At 43.9% G+C, this 14,909-nt stretch overlaps 1 protein-coding gene across 13 annotated transcripts in view; it reads left to right on the top strand.

Moving 5' to 3' along the window:
- The window catches only part of mycbp2 (MYC binding protein 2), a 64,866-nt gene that overhangs the window by 14,857 nt on the left and 35,100 nt on the right, over positions 1–14,909 (top strand). For 9 of the 13 annotated variants that reach the window (XM_071525704.1, XM_071525710.1, XM_071525708.1 and 6 more), the window contains 14 exons: positions 1,961–2,099; positions 2,855–2,931; positions 4,890–5,094; positions 5,285–5,449; positions 5,606–5,764; positions 5,890–6,094; positions 7,690–7,835; positions 8,335–8,445; positions 8,808–8,912; positions 10,740–10,859; positions 11,513–11,594; positions 11,680–11,797; positions 12,067–12,425; positions 12,652–12,824. In XM_071525704.1, coding sequence (XP_071381805.1) covers positions 1,961–2,099; positions 2,855–2,931; positions 4,890–5,094; positions 5,285–5,449; positions 5,606–5,764; positions 5,890–6,094; positions 7,690–7,835; positions 8,335–8,445; positions 8,808–8,912; positions 10,740–10,859; positions 11,513–11,594; positions 11,680–11,797; positions 12,067–12,425; positions 12,652–12,824 — 2,164 coding nt within the window. The remainder of the gene's footprint in view (positions 1–1,960; positions 2,100–2,854; positions 2,932–4,889; positions 5,095–5,284; positions 5,450–5,605; positions 5,765–5,889; positions 6,095–7,689; positions 7,836–8,334; positions 8,446–8,807; positions 8,913–10,739; positions 10,860–11,512; positions 11,595–11,679; positions 11,798–12,066; positions 12,426–12,651; positions 12,825–14,909) is intronic. The other 4 variants (XM_071525709.1, XM_071525698.1, XM_071525701.1 and 1 more) reach the window with 3 other exon arrangements.

The raw sequence follows: 14,909 nt of genomic DNA, 5'->3' as shown, positions 1-14,909 counted from the left end.
CGAGGGTAGCATTCTCTCTTTCTCTCTCTCGTTCCCCTCATGGAAAACAAATCTTTTGTTAAGGGAAATCAGGTTAGTCGTTCCTCTTGACTTGCCCGGCGATGCATCTGTCACTTCCCCTGCTGTAGAGGCCCCAGCCTCGCTCAGAAGAGGAAGCTGAGCACCAGCTGTGCCACAAAGGGGAGTGGCATGTATCTGCGTCTGTGTGCGTGTGTGTGTATGTGGGTGTGGGGGTGGGGGGGAACCGCATGTGGGCATTCTCCAGAGAGTTTAATCTCACAGGCAGTTATCTGCATAAGTACTATGTAATGTGAGTGGGGGGAGGGGAAGATGTGAAATCCATACATCTGCCTCTGCAGCCAGCCTTGGGTAGCAGCTTTGAGGCTCAATGAGGGGGTTGGATGCAGAGGAAGGAGGGGGGCTCTCTTCCTCCTCAGCAGCATGCATCTTAGCGAGCAACCAGCCAGTGCAACCACCACACAGACCTCCTGCAGAGGAGGAAGAGCAAGAGAGAGAGAGAGAGAGAGAGACTGGAGAGGGAGGCTGTGAGCAAGATGACAAGGGGAGGGGAGATGCTAGGAAGGAAGGAGGATAGAGGTAAACCATAGCTGGTCAAGAGGATTGCCAGAGGAAAAAAGTGAGGTGAAGAGGGTGGGTGGGTGGAGGTGTGGCCAGAGGACAGAGGAGTTTGTCTAATGATGGGAGAGGCACATGTGCTCTACTCAGCAGGAATCAAAGCACAATAGACAAGTCTGTCATCATTATCACACAGTGTAGACCAGACCAGCCCCAGGCTAGCCTTCATCCCTTTTTCTATCCCTTTTTGTCTCTAGTATTCCTCATTACCTCCCTCTTCTGTTCCCCTCTTTACTCTGTTCCTTGTTTCAAACCATCCCCTGTAAATTCTCCCTCTTAGCCACATGCCTAGCAGTCTGCCTAACATACAACTGGCAGCTTTGTCATCTGTTATGTGTTCTGCGATAAATCAGAATTTGTGGTCCTGTGGTCCTGTTTAGCTTAAAGGAATAGTTCACCCAAAATTGAAAAATTTGTCATTATGTACTCACCCTCATGTCAGTTGAAACACTGGTGAAGTTCGTATGTCAATATACACAGCGAGTTAGCTAGCGCAGCTCCATAGCAGCCAAAACAAGTGGAGTGAATGGAGACTGTTTCTTTAAGCATGGATGTTCTAAAAAGGCCAGAAATAACCATAAAATTACTTCAAACAACATAATCCAAGTGTTCTGAAGCCAAACGATTGCACTGATCCAAAATTCTATGGCTACCCATAGTAAAAATGTATACACCCTTTGTACTGGGCCCAGCCACACCCTCAGTAAATAGACCCAGCCATAACCCCAGTAGATAGACCCAGCCGTGACTCCAGTTAGGGTATAATTCCCGTGTCTGGGCCCCTCTCTATCCACAACCACATCCCTAATCCTAACCGCATCCTAGGCCCAGCACATTAGTTCTGTGTGTGTGTGCAGTGTGCCGGTCCATAGGGAGTCTGTAGGGATGAGAGGCTGTGTGGTATGTGCTGGCCTGTTGCCATGACTTGGGTTGTGTCCCATTATACTGTACACACACACACACACACACACACACACACACACACACACACACACACACACACACACACACACAGTTCAGCTATGACACATTGTTCAGCTCCTGCGGTCTGGACAGTTATGACGGGTTACAGTCAGATCTCTGTTTTGGTGTCAAAAGCATCACATCAAAAGTCCTGCAAGTCTCCACAAGACAAGTAAGTGCCTAAAGAGCAGGATGCATTTCGATTGCCACATTCAGTCAGGTGAAGCAGGCATAGGCTTTGTATTAAATTCCTCATCAGTGGATCATTCTGACTTTGAAAATAGGCAGGTGCCATCTAGATACCACGTTTCATTGTGGAAATAAACAAACAGTTTGTTCCTATTCTCCATGACTCCTGCAGGATGGTTTCGTTGTGCGGATCTATGCTACGAGCTCAGACCCGGCCCTGCAGCAGGAACTGCAGCTGAAGCTGGCAAGGAAATGTTTGCACGCCTGCGGCATCTCTCTGTTTGACCTGGAGAAGGATCTGCACATCATCAGTAAGTCATGCAAAACTTACTGTTGTTTGTGTTTTTTTCGATACTGATACCAGCTTTGTTACCTCGATAGCGGTACCACGTCGATAAACGGTAAATCACTGATAACCAAGAAATTCTGACAAAATGAAACTGACTGAAAATATCTGACACACAAAATCAAAAATAAGGTCTTTGCAGTCTGTTTTCCAACTAATTTTAAGCTCAATTTAAGAGATAAAGGTCAAAGGTATGAGCACTTCATGAACAATAGCACTGCACTTGTTAAATCTTAAAAATACCTTAATCTACTATTTCCATGTATCTATCTGTTATTATCACACCTATCAGGCTTTGAATTCCTTGTAGAGAACGGGATGGTTGTCGGACAGATGCTTTGCTTAAATTAGATGTGTTGCCCCCCTTGGCGATAACTTTTAAACATCTTTTGCAGACGGGCACAGTAATACCTTCAGGTTCAACCTTTATCATTGGATTTCTCCACGAGGATACTGAGCTTTGGCAGCTATCGCTCTCACTTTAAAATTTTGGTACTGCGGTACTTTTGTAGTACTGGTTTACCCTACAATCCTAGTCTGTGTGGGGCTGTGGCCATTGATTTGTTTTTCTTTACTCCTACATGTGCATCTGATGTACATACACCTGTGGCACAAACATGTATTCATATATGTGTAAACAAGGTTGTAAATCTGACATAAATCATTGGTAGTATGTGTGTGTGTATGTCTGCGGCTCTAAATGGTATGTTCTTCTTTCAGGCACAGGCTTTGACGAAGAGGCAGCGTTGCTCGGAGCAGGCAGGGAGTTTGCTCTGATGAAAACTGCCTCCGGAAAGGTGAGAGCGAAAATCTTCCTTCTACTGGTGTGTCTGAATTTTAAACCAAAATACAAGGCTTGGGTGTGTGTTACCGATATGCTTGTGCCAGCAGACATTCGCTATTCCAAGTGTCTGCATCTGATTCCTTTAATCTGCATTTCCTTCGTCTGGAGCGGCTTCAGCAGCTGGGCTCTGAGAGCTTTGGTCTTGCTAATGACAGGCCGATCGCTTTAGACGGTGCACCTGTGGAAAAAAGCTTAAACTTTAATAGTGTTTCTGCGTGTGTTTTCTCCCCGCTGCATCACACCGGCCAAATAAAACCCATCTGTCATAATTATCATTCTCCCAATTCGTAACATCTGTTTATACTTAACTGCTCGGAATTGATTTTGTCCTAGGATCAGGCAGTTCTAAAGCATACCAATAACAAGGATCTTCCTGTTCTGGAAACATTTGTTGACCCTCTTTTAAATGCTTAATTGTCTTTAAATGATACATGTTCTTTTTGTCAGTTTGCATCAATTTGTGTGTTATCGACAACCGTAAGCGAAGGAAGATACATTGCATGTGTATTAATGCGTAGACAACTCCTGGTCCTGGCACTGTCCATTGTGCTCTGGACTCCTCCCCTCCAGCTAGGGGTTGTGTGTGTGTACTGAGCTCATGAGGAGACATCCATGCTTAAATAACTGGAAGTGATTAGGTTATTCCATCCATCCAGCTAAGCAGCGGCTCTGGCCTACACTACACTGTCCACTTCCAGGAAAACACATCAGGGGCTGCTGTGGGGGGAAGCTTTTCTACATATATAAACTTCTGTAAGGGTAAAAAACCCCAAACACAACCGTAGTTTTTCAGGGACCAGAGAATTTTAGTATGTGCATGGTATAGCATGGAAATTATGTAATGTATGTGTTTGTGTCTGTTTATGTACACAAGGCTGGTGAAGGGGGATTGACTGTGTATACTATTTGACTTGGTGTTAGACTGTGGATTCTTTGTCATAGTGCTTAGGGTTGCAGTGCTTGGCTGAATAAGAGATTTGACAGTTTCCTGCGTGCTGTCTTAATATGAAGAGAATGCAAAGTATGAAGGTGGCTGGGGCGTGTGAGAGGGTGTGGTTGTGTGTGTCTGTGTACTGTGGGTGTGGTGCGCTGTGCTTCCTTAGTAGATAGCCTGAGGGCAGTTGCCTGCTGCACAGAGCCGTGTCTGTGTAGAGGCCTGATCTTACAACAGGCCTTATCTGCAGATTACCCTAACCCAGGCTGGCTGGACGGGTAAAAATAGGAGCAGCTGACCTGTGACTTGGCACAAAGTTCACTCATCACCTGGACTAGAGAATTCAGCTCTGCGCCAACACTGTGGCTGGCACGTGACATTCATCACAAAGTCAAAGGCCCACGCTGCTCTCCACTGTTTATGGCCTGCAATCTACTGTCCTTTCAGCATGTTGTATTGCTGGGATTATGTAATTTGCGCAAGTGAATGTCAGATGATTTGAGTAATAATAGCTCTCTTACCCCCAGCACCAGCCTGTGTAAATGTATCATCGCGAGTGCCCCAGTATAATTCTAATGACACATGGGCTCATCTCAGAGTTCTGACAGCAGTATATTGGTGAGATCGTAATGATTGTGCTGTCCTGCTTGTCCTCCCTCTCACTGCTCCCCTGACTACAGATGCTTTGCAGCTCTGTAATAGAGCCTGTGGCTGCAGGTTGTTTGATGCATCATCTTACTCGGAACTGTCAGGAATAGGAGAGCTACTGCTGGCTGTTTTTCTCTCTTTTTAGACTTGCTATTTTTTCAATTTCCCACCAAGGGCTAATAAAGTATAACAGTTGTTTTTGTGCATTTGGTATTATAGACTTCCACTCCTCAGTAATGGTAATTCAAAAGAGGTATTGCTGTAGCCTTCACTTGGATTTCTCTGCCTCTGTGTGTTTTATCCATCTTTTCTTCTTCTTCCTGTCTCAGATCTACTACACAGGAAAGTACCAGAGCTTGGGCATAAAGCAGGGCGGCCCGTCGGCAGGCAAATGGGTGGAGTTGCCTGTCACCAAGTCACCGAAGATCGTCCAGTTCTCAGTCGGCCATGACGGCTCTCATGCGCTGCTAGTGGCCGAGGACGGCAGTGTGTTCTTCACAGGCTCTGCCAGCAAGGGAGAGGACGGGGAGTCCAGTAAGACATATTTAAATGATCCACCACACTCGAATCATGTACCACATTGAGGCATAATGGCTGAATCATAACTGTCTTCCCCTGCTTTGAAACTTTGAAATTCGATTCAACTGTTGGTAAAAATTTAATCAAGGCCGGCTCTGTTGTATGTTGTATTGTAAAGCTGATGCATATCTCTTTTTTTGTGCAGCCAAGAGTCGCAGACAGCCAAAGCCCTACAAGCCTAAGAAGATGATCAAGCTGGAGACCAAGACAGCGGTGTACACGGCCTGCAACAATGGAAGCAGCAGCATCGTCACCAAGGATGGAGAGCTTTACATGTTTGGCAAAGATGCCATCTACAGTGACAGCACCTGTGAGTGGACTGGGGCAGGGACAGGGCCTATTCAGACTCTGAACTCTGACGACCAATGAAAGAGTGTTTTTATTTATTTTCATTTATTTCTCACCCTTTTCTACAGTGGAAGTCATTTTATTTACTTGTATCAAAACTGCTATTTTCCCTCTACAGGCCAGGTGACGGACCTGAAAGGTCACTTTGTAACTCAGGTTGCCATGGGGAAGGCCCACACATGTGTCCTAACCAAGAGTGGAGAAGTGTGGACATTTGGGGTCAACAACAAGGGCCAGTGTGGTCGAGACACTGGAGCCATGAGCCAGGCAGGGAAAGGTGAGAGAATATGCAAACATACAAACAGGAGAACAAATCCAACAGGTTTTACCTTGTTTATTTATTGCTTTTTACTATTGTATTGTACTCATCCATTTCTGTGTATGTGTGTTCTCCTTCTGTAGCGTTTGGTGTGGAGAGCATGGCCACAGCCATGGATGAGGACCTGGAGGATGAGCTGGAGGAGAAGGAGGAGAAGAGCATGATGTGCCAGCCAGGCATGCACAAGTGGAAGCTGGACCAGTGCATGGTCTGCACGGTGTGTGGAGACTGCACCGGCTATGGTGCCAGCTGTGTCAGCAGCGGACGGCCAGACAGAGTACCGGGAGGGTAAGTAGACACAACCTGTGGAAGGGGTGAAGGTGGTCATCACTGAATTTATACAGTACTTCAGGGCTTAAAGACCTCCGGCCAGGTGCCGGATTTCTGGCATATGGACGTTTTAGATTCACAAACTATTTTCGACAAAAAAAACAAAAAAAAAACTCACTCCAGGTGGGGTTTTGTTTTTGATGCGTTTTATCCAATCATATTCAGCGAAGCAAAGCAATATTTTACATTTACCAATGGAATGCGAGCAAGTTTTTTTTTATCCAATGAACAGAAAGCTACTTTCTATCACAATTTAGCACCGATTCCGTGGTGTTGCACAGCTGAAATATGGAAACAAAGTTTATGAAAGCTGGTGAAGATACACATGTCACTGAGACAGGAGTAAAAAAAAACAGCGATAGGTATGGACTGAATAAACAGGTGGAGACGGGAAACGTTTGACACCTGGTGCGACAAATTAAGGGAACCGGGTGTTTGTTCTGCACCGTGTGCTCAACCAGCAGAAAGAAAATGCTCTTTCCACACAAGGTAAATCCCAGACACAACGCCGCTATGTACGCACTCCGATATCTGACCACACCGGGAGCGACAGTTACAGCTGCCGCTCCAGCAGCAATGACAGACCTGAATGTGATCTGTCTTTCACATTTTACAATCGTCATTCAGCATAAAAATGTGGCATTGCTTTGGCTCTTCTCTACAGAACTCCCCAGGGGTCACCTGGTAAGAAAAAAATAATTGATGTGGAAATCCATACGGGCACCGATTGGGCAACCGCGCACGGCTAAGTAAACCGTACCCTCGAATTAGTAATCAGTGCGCACAGAGTCTTAAACCATGCCCGAGGATTAATAGACCATGCACACGGATTTGTAATATGTGTATTGATAACATCAAACAGGGACACCACAGTGGCCCACAGAGTTGCATATAAAATTTAACTAACATGCTTTTTCTACGAGCATGATTTATAGGGAGTAAATGGGTTTCATATTGTCACCAAAACACACATCGGATCATAAATTAGACCTACTGATGTGATTAATCAATGGTTATGGTTCACATATGGTCTAGGTGCCTAATGGCTATTACAGCTCACTACATGTATGCCAAGCTGTGTGTAATGGCTCTGGCTCACTGTATATAGGCCTAAAAGTCCCTCTTTGATGTTATCAACGTAGATATTACAAATCTGTGTGCATGGTTTACTATTCTGTGGGCACGGTTTAGGAGTAAATTGTAAGAAAACCGTGCCCACTGATTTCCGCATCATTTTTTTTGTACCAGGTGACCCCTGGGGGGCTCCACAGTTATCCTTATTGCGCTAGGTTTATAGATTAATAATGCTGTGTGTTGAATATTCATTCATTCAGCACAGAAATGTGTCAATTGTTTTCGTTGTTCTTGTTGGACTAGTTTTATAGAAAAATAGAGAAATAAGTGTAGTGTGCTGACTACCCCCCACCCCCAATCAGTCAGGAACATTTCAGGCTCAGAATTTTTTTTTTAATCACAGTATTGGCTATATTGTTTATCATTATATGACTGTTTCTCCTTCTCTGTGTATGTTTTTGTGTTCCTCCCTCCACCAGTATCTGTGGCTGTGGCTCTGGGGAGTCCGGCTGCTCGGCATGCGGCTGCTGTAAGGCCTGTGCCAGGGAGCTGGATGGCCAGGAGGCCAGACAGAGAGGCATCTTTGATGCTGTGAAGGAGATGATTCCACTGGACCTGCTGCTAGGTATACCCACTGATACATTATATGGCTTTATGTTCCCCCTGTTTTAGCCTGTCATTCATAAAACAAATACATCTCACCTGCAACACTACTGGCATTGTTTAAAACCCCATGCATTTAGCCACCACATGCCTACACAACAATGACATTTTAATTTGCAGTGCTGTTCAATGTGTTCTTCCCTCATTCATCAGAATTAAATGGCCTGTCTTGAGCACTATTGGGCAAACTATCTGTCTGTATGGTTCTGAGCTGTGCCAGCACGCTGCTTTTGCCGTTCATGTCACATCGTTTGTTGCATTTGCTTGGATGCAGTATAATGCACACTTGCCATTTCTCATGCCTTATTTTGTCCGTGTGTTGTGCAGAGTCATCGCTTGTCCATCATGTCTGCCCATCATTCATTCATGTATGTCTTGTTCTGTTCTGCTCTGCCCTGTCTTCTCTCCACCTCCTGCATCCTGTCTCGGCTGCCTGTACCGGGGGCCTTTTGTGTTTTCAGCTGTGCCTGTCCCTCCCCCTCCAGGAGTGAACATCGAGGAGCACATTCAGATCCGCCAGGAGGAGAAACGGCAGAGGATCAACCGCCGACACAGGCTGGAGGAGGGCCGAGGTATGGGACAGAGCTAGACAGAGAGTGACAGAATGGGAGGGTGTGTAGGGACAGGGTGTGTGTTTTTGTTGGCCTTAGGAGGTTGTCATTACTATATAGAGAATTCAAGATATGCACAGGGAGGGGAGTAGTGTTAAAAGGCTGAAGCTACAAACAGTATGTCCATCCCTTTTAGCTTCTTATAGATCACGCCTTCAGGTGCTGTTGTGAGCTTGGGTGTTGTGCCTTGGTGACTTCCCCCTTGCTTGTGTCTGTTATAATTTTGCAGTGTGTGTGTATTATTGTTGTGTTGTAGTATTACCATGTGTTCTCTCCCATTTGTAAGCCTTGTGCATGCATGTGAAAGTTTCTTTCTCCCCCAGGCCCCCTTGTTTTCCCCGGCCCCATATTTATGAACCAGCGTGAGCAGGCCCTAGCCAGAATAAGACCCCTTCAGGCCCTAAGGCATAAACGGGACAAGCACAAAGGTACTACGGTCTTCACTACCTAACTCAACGGGTGCAGAGACACCCCTCTGACTCACCTCCCAATCTGGCTGTCCCGCCCACCTCCTCTCTCACTCTCTGAAGGCAGGACTCTTATGTCTTCACCACATCTCATGGTAACAAACAATGAAGCCTGTTGGCAGGAAGGTCTCACTCACTCTGACCCACAGTGGAGAAATGGATGTGAAGTCTTTTGGCTGGGGTAAAGGAAAATATCTTCAACAGGATGGTTTCTGTAGAAAGTCCCTTTTGAATATACATATACTGATTGTTTACTTGGGTGTTCTGATAAGTGTGTTCACATAAGATAGGACAGAAGGACAATAAAGATTTTGTCTATTATGTTAGTTCCTCTTCTGGTTTCTGGTTCTAGACCTTGGAGTAGGACGCCTGCTCTGCCGAGTGCTTTTGTTTAGACCTAAATAGAAATCAATGTCCCAGTCTAACTGGATTTGCCATCACTCCCTGAGTGTCTGATTCATCACTCCATGGGCCACACTGCAGCATTAGAAGCAGATGAAACAGCAGGCAATGGGGAGAGCAGGCTTTGATAAACGACAAGCTGACAATTATGGGACAGATCTGAGAGGAGGGAAGCAGAGTTGCTAGTTTTAAAACATATATTTTTAGGATGTGAGGCAGTAACTGAACAGGTCCTGTTTGAAACCTTTCCGGATGGAAAATCAGTGTTAAGTATAAATAGTTTGTTTTTATGTCCCACTGTTATATCTGGAAACAATGAGGAAACAATGAATTAGATTTCATAGCGGCAGCGGTTTCCTTCCTACTGTCACTTTAGGGATTGAGGCTGTACTGGCTTCACTAAATAGGTTTCCTCTGCTAAGGCTAGGTTATTTGAGATGCTGCCCTTGAGCAGCCCACTTCATGGGATTACACTACTGAAGAGGAACGGGTGTTCCACATCCCCCCACCGGCATACTGATATACTGGTGTTCCCTTCGGTGACCTCCAAGAAGCATTCAGGGTGCTTCAGATGCCAATTAAATGCAGTTGTTTATACTCACTGTCACTGAGAGTTGTGTCCATGAGCTGAACTTTCAACCTTACCCTTTAGATCCTTGGGCCATGGACTGGCAAGGTTTATGATATATTTTATGACAAGGTCAGTTATTCAACTTAAACCAATTAAAACAGATATCACCTGTCTGGTCTTAGTTTTAGATGTTTTCAAAGGAGTTCAACCACAATGAGCTGGTCCCTGGTCCAAAAGGATATTCAGAGACATTGTATTTGCTGTAATGCATGGGCCTCTATCTACCTTGTTCCCCTCACACACCCCTCACACATAACCTCTGAAACAAGGCTCAGGGCAAACCAGCTTCCCTCCTCCTCATTGTACACAGAAAGCATCCAATCGGTGACATCATACCTAACCAGGTTTGCCACATACTTCAAACAGCATCACAAAACCCTCCAATCTGTTGATGTCAAGTAAACAAATCTTCTGTCCACCAGACGTTTTCTCTCTCTCATACACACACACACACACACACACACACACACACACACACACACACACACACACACACCCACCCACATATACACACACACACACAGAAGGGGGCTGGTTTCCAAAAGCCTTTCTGTTGTAGAGGTTTTGCTTCCCTCCTTACTTTTTCAGCATGCTCTCCCATTTTCCTCCTATTCTTTGTTGAACCCACTCCTCCTTCCAGATCCTTTTTTTTCCAGGACTGTGCAGAGACATGCACCTCGGGGCTCTGAAGTTGCAGCTTTATCTTCACTCTCTCCCCCTCCTCTATCTGTGCTGACTGACTGTTTGCCTTGTAGATGGTAGCAGTGAGCGAGGAGAGAAGGATGCCAGTAAAATCACCACCTACCCTCCAGGGGCGGTGAGATTTGACTGCGAGATGCGGGCCGTGCAGGTCAGCTGCGGCTTCCACCACTCCGGTAGGTTCACTTCCCTCATGACTGCTTCCTGTTAGCCACTTCCTGCTTCCTCTGATGTCTTCCTCTGTGGTATTTGATTTAAAAAATGGGGGATGGGGTGGGTGGTGGAGCTTAATGTTAAGCAGCCTTGTCTTCATATCAGACATTCTCTTTCAAGAAAAATGGTCAAAGACTGACTTTACTATAAAGAAAATGAGAAAGTAACACAGTGCTTTGTAATGTGACCTTTCATCATTACATGGCCTTTTTAAGCTATACACTGCTAGTCAAAAGTGATTGAATTTACTGTGTTTTTCATTATCTTATGCTTAAATGCTTGAAATGTATTTTTTAGACAAATATAAATAGTGAAGTTGATGCCTATGTATGAATTTCTTTCCAAAGTCTTTGCCTTTCCATCAAGGCAAAGGGTGGCTGCTTTAAAGAATCTAAAATATAAGATAGTTCTGAGACTTGTGACTTTTTTGGTCACTGCATAATTCCATTTGTGTTATTTCATTTTTGTGTTTCATTTCATTTCATTTCTTTACTGTTATTCAAAAATATGAAAAATATACAGAAAAAATAAAGAAAAATGTGTGTGTCCAAACTATTACTTGTTGTGTATGTGAAATTGCACTCACTTTGATAGTTGTGATTATCTTGCCTTTTAGTGGTGCTGATGGAGAATGGAGATGTCTACACCTTTGGTTATGGCCAACATGGGCAACTTGGACATGGGGATGTCAACTCCAGGTAAGTACTGCTACATATGACTTACACACACACACACACACACACACACAGACACACCACCAAAGCTATTGTTTCTACCTATTAGGGGTTCTCCAACCCTGGTGCAGGCCCTCCCAGGTCCCAGTGTCCAGGTGACAGCAGGCAGTAACCACACAGCCGTGCTCCTCATGGACGGGCAAGTCTTCACCTTTGGCAGCTTCTCGGTAAGCAAAACATTGTCCTCGATACCATGTGAGGAACTGTTTTATGTGTCCTGCTTTTTATTTGTTAGCGCCTTTTTTATAATTTGAATGTGTTTTTCCAAGAGTACAGAATTCCTGTTGAAATATGATACTTCCTTTTTGGTTTATTCCCCAAATTTCATACATTATGGAGCAGGCCTTTGGGCATCCGTTGCTGTATATTTAATAGTTTTGATGTGGTTGATAACAGAGTTACCTGGAGAGTGAATATGTCTCGCTTGGTTTTACAGAAAGGACAGCTGGGCCGGCCAATCCTAGACATGCCCTACTGGAACGCCAAGCCATCTCCCATGCCCAACATTGGTGCCAAATATGGACGAAAGGCTACCTGGATCGGTGCCAGCGGAGACCAGACGTTCCTGCGCATTGATGAGGCCCTCATCAACTCCCATGTCCTCGCCACCTCAGAGATCTTTGCCAGCAAACACATTATAGGCCTGGTGCCCACCTCTGTGTCTGAGCCACCTCCATTCAAATGCTTGCTTATCAACAAGATGGATGGAAGCTGCCGGACCTTCAATGATTCTGAGCAGGAGGACCTGCAGGGCTTTGGCCTCTGTCTCGATCCTGTGTATGATGTCATATGGAGGTCAGTCCAAGGGCAACCCACAATGGTCATCACATCCCTCAGTATAATACTATTATGCTATTTAATTTCAGTTATCCAGTATTACAATGTACCATCCCCAAGTACTAATTACTTGTATTCAGCCCCTTTTTTAAAGCTCCAGATTCCCTGCAAATAAGATTGTTGACAGCTTAATTTCTGCCTTTTAAACCCTTCTGTGTCTAACCCTTGACCATGCCCTGTCTAGGTTCTTGCCAGCCTCGAGGGAGATGTGGTGCTACAATGCGGTGATAGCTGATGCGAGGGTGCCCTCTGCTACAGACCTGCAGGCTCGCTGTAGCATCCTCAGCCCAGAGCTGGCGCTGCCCTCTGGATCGCATGCCACCACCACTCGCTCGCACGGAGCCCTTCACATCCTGGGTAATCATCTACACAAGCCTTGCAGCAAAATCTCTTGGCATATACTTTAGTGTACTGTGTGTACATTAAAGCTACAACACAAATGTTGCAAAGGTTCACCTTTCAAAGAATGCAACTTGACAGCTTTGTTGCATAAGAGCAGGTAGTTTAGTCTGTGGGGTTCCTAGATTTTTAATGTCATGGACCCTCAAATAGATGAGCAATAGCTCACAGACAGGGTCAGAAATGAACGGGGGCTTAGGAAAAAAAAAAATCCTTGAAAATGTGTCTTTTTTAGCATTTCCCCTTGTTCAAATTTTTTTTGTTGAGTTGTCAAATATTCACACTTGAATGCGACTACTGTCCCCCATGGGTCATCATAGGTGATGCGTGGGAGCCTATGACCGGGGGGGATTCTTTCCAGTGTGTTCTGGGTGAGAAAGATTGAGTGGTTTCTGGTTAGAAAACAACCAGTACGCAGCCTGAAGCAGTAGAAAATGTTGGCACCATGCAGCCAGCAGTGGGAGAAAATGCCGATCCCACACAAACCACTGCATCATCAAAAAATAAAACATCCAATATCATTAAAAAAAACCTCAACAATGGAGGGATGGAAGATAGACTGGTTGGGGACAGAAAGTGGGAAACAGTACCATCTTCTTCTGTAAGGCCTGCTGCCAGTTTCCAGTGGGACTTGTGGTATATTGTGATTTAAAATGAAACAAATCTTAGTGGTACAAAATTTAGTGTTTATTTGCCAACATGCAATACAAATGTATTATTTCATAGTTCAGTAAATTTGTTCCCAAAATTCCCCTAAAAATCAGATCAAGGGGGCAAAAAAATGTCCTCTGAAAAAAAAGTTAATTTCTTACCCTTCCCATGGACCTCCATCGGGAAAGATTTTGTCCAAATTTACCTTATCGTTTAAGACTTGTGTTGTTAATTATGATTTAGTATAGAATTGCAAGATAGTCTTTAGGAAAGGGGCAGTGAAACCTATAATTGAAATTGTCATCCTTGTAACTTCTTTCATTTTACTAAGCTCTAGTGCAGGGCTATTCAATTACAAATTCAGTTGGGCCAGATTTTAAAACCAGGAAATGTAGATGGGCCAGATATTTTCAGCAGCCTATTTAAAACCTTTTTTTTAGGTCTTGGTCATGATAAATTTAAACAAACGCAAATGAATGTAGTAAAAAATAGCAATGTTTATTGTTTCACTTTTGAAATAAAAAAATATTTTTTTGGTTACATTTCTGACCCAGGCACATCACAAAGTGCAGAAACAGAATAAAAAAGAGCTCAATGCACAGAATCAGGTGGCAATAACAGTAACCAATAACACACTCTATTACACACAGTGGTGGAAGAAGTACTGATATGTTTTACTTAAGTAAAAGTAGCAATACAACAATGTAAAGATACTCCATTACAAGTAAAAGTCCTGCATTCAAAATCTTACTTAAGTAAAAGTACATAAGTATTGGCAGCAAAATGTACTTAGAGTATCAAAGTAAACGTACTCATTATGCAAACTGAAACATTCCGCATTTTGAGAGTTGTATTTTTCATAAATTATTGGAATATTAATACTGATTTCTTGACATACATGTACATGTAAGCAGCATTTTAAAGTTGTCAACGTGAAGCTAATCTTAATAATTTAGCTATACTTTTGGGTAGGCTAATCTATAACAATGCTATTTTATAGTTATTTTATAAAAATGATCAAATGTTTCAAATATAAAATATTGATCTGAAAAGTAACTAGTAACTATAGCTGTGAAATAAATGTAATGGAGTAAAAAGTACAATATTTCCCTCTAAAATGTAGTGGAGTATAAGTACAAAGTAGCATAAAATGGAAATACTCAAGTAAAGTACAAGTACCTCAAAACTGTACTTCAGTACACTACTTGAGTAAATGTACTTACTTACTTTCCACCACTGATTACACATAACTACTATTTGCTAGTCCAGGCAGGGTTAAACCGACGCTTTTCCTTGTCAGTTTTACGTTTCAGGGTTGACAGAGACATATTTTCAGAAAAAGTGGGGGTCGTCTTATATTCGAGGACTAGACAAACGTTCACAACATCAGAT

Source organism: Centroberyx affinis, unplaced genomic scaffold (genome assembly GCF_046629955.1).
Source record: "Centroberyx affinis isolate AG114_WGS23_722 - 3 ecotype Tasmania unplaced genomic scaffold, CSIRO-AGI_Caff_v1 ptg001328l_1, whole genome shotgun sequence".
Classification (NCBI taxonomy): domain Eukaryota; kingdom Metazoa; phylum Chordata; class Actinopteri; order Beryciformes; family Berycidae; genus Centroberyx; species Centroberyx affinis.
This window is presented reverse-complemented; position numbering and strand designations above follow the sequence as displayed.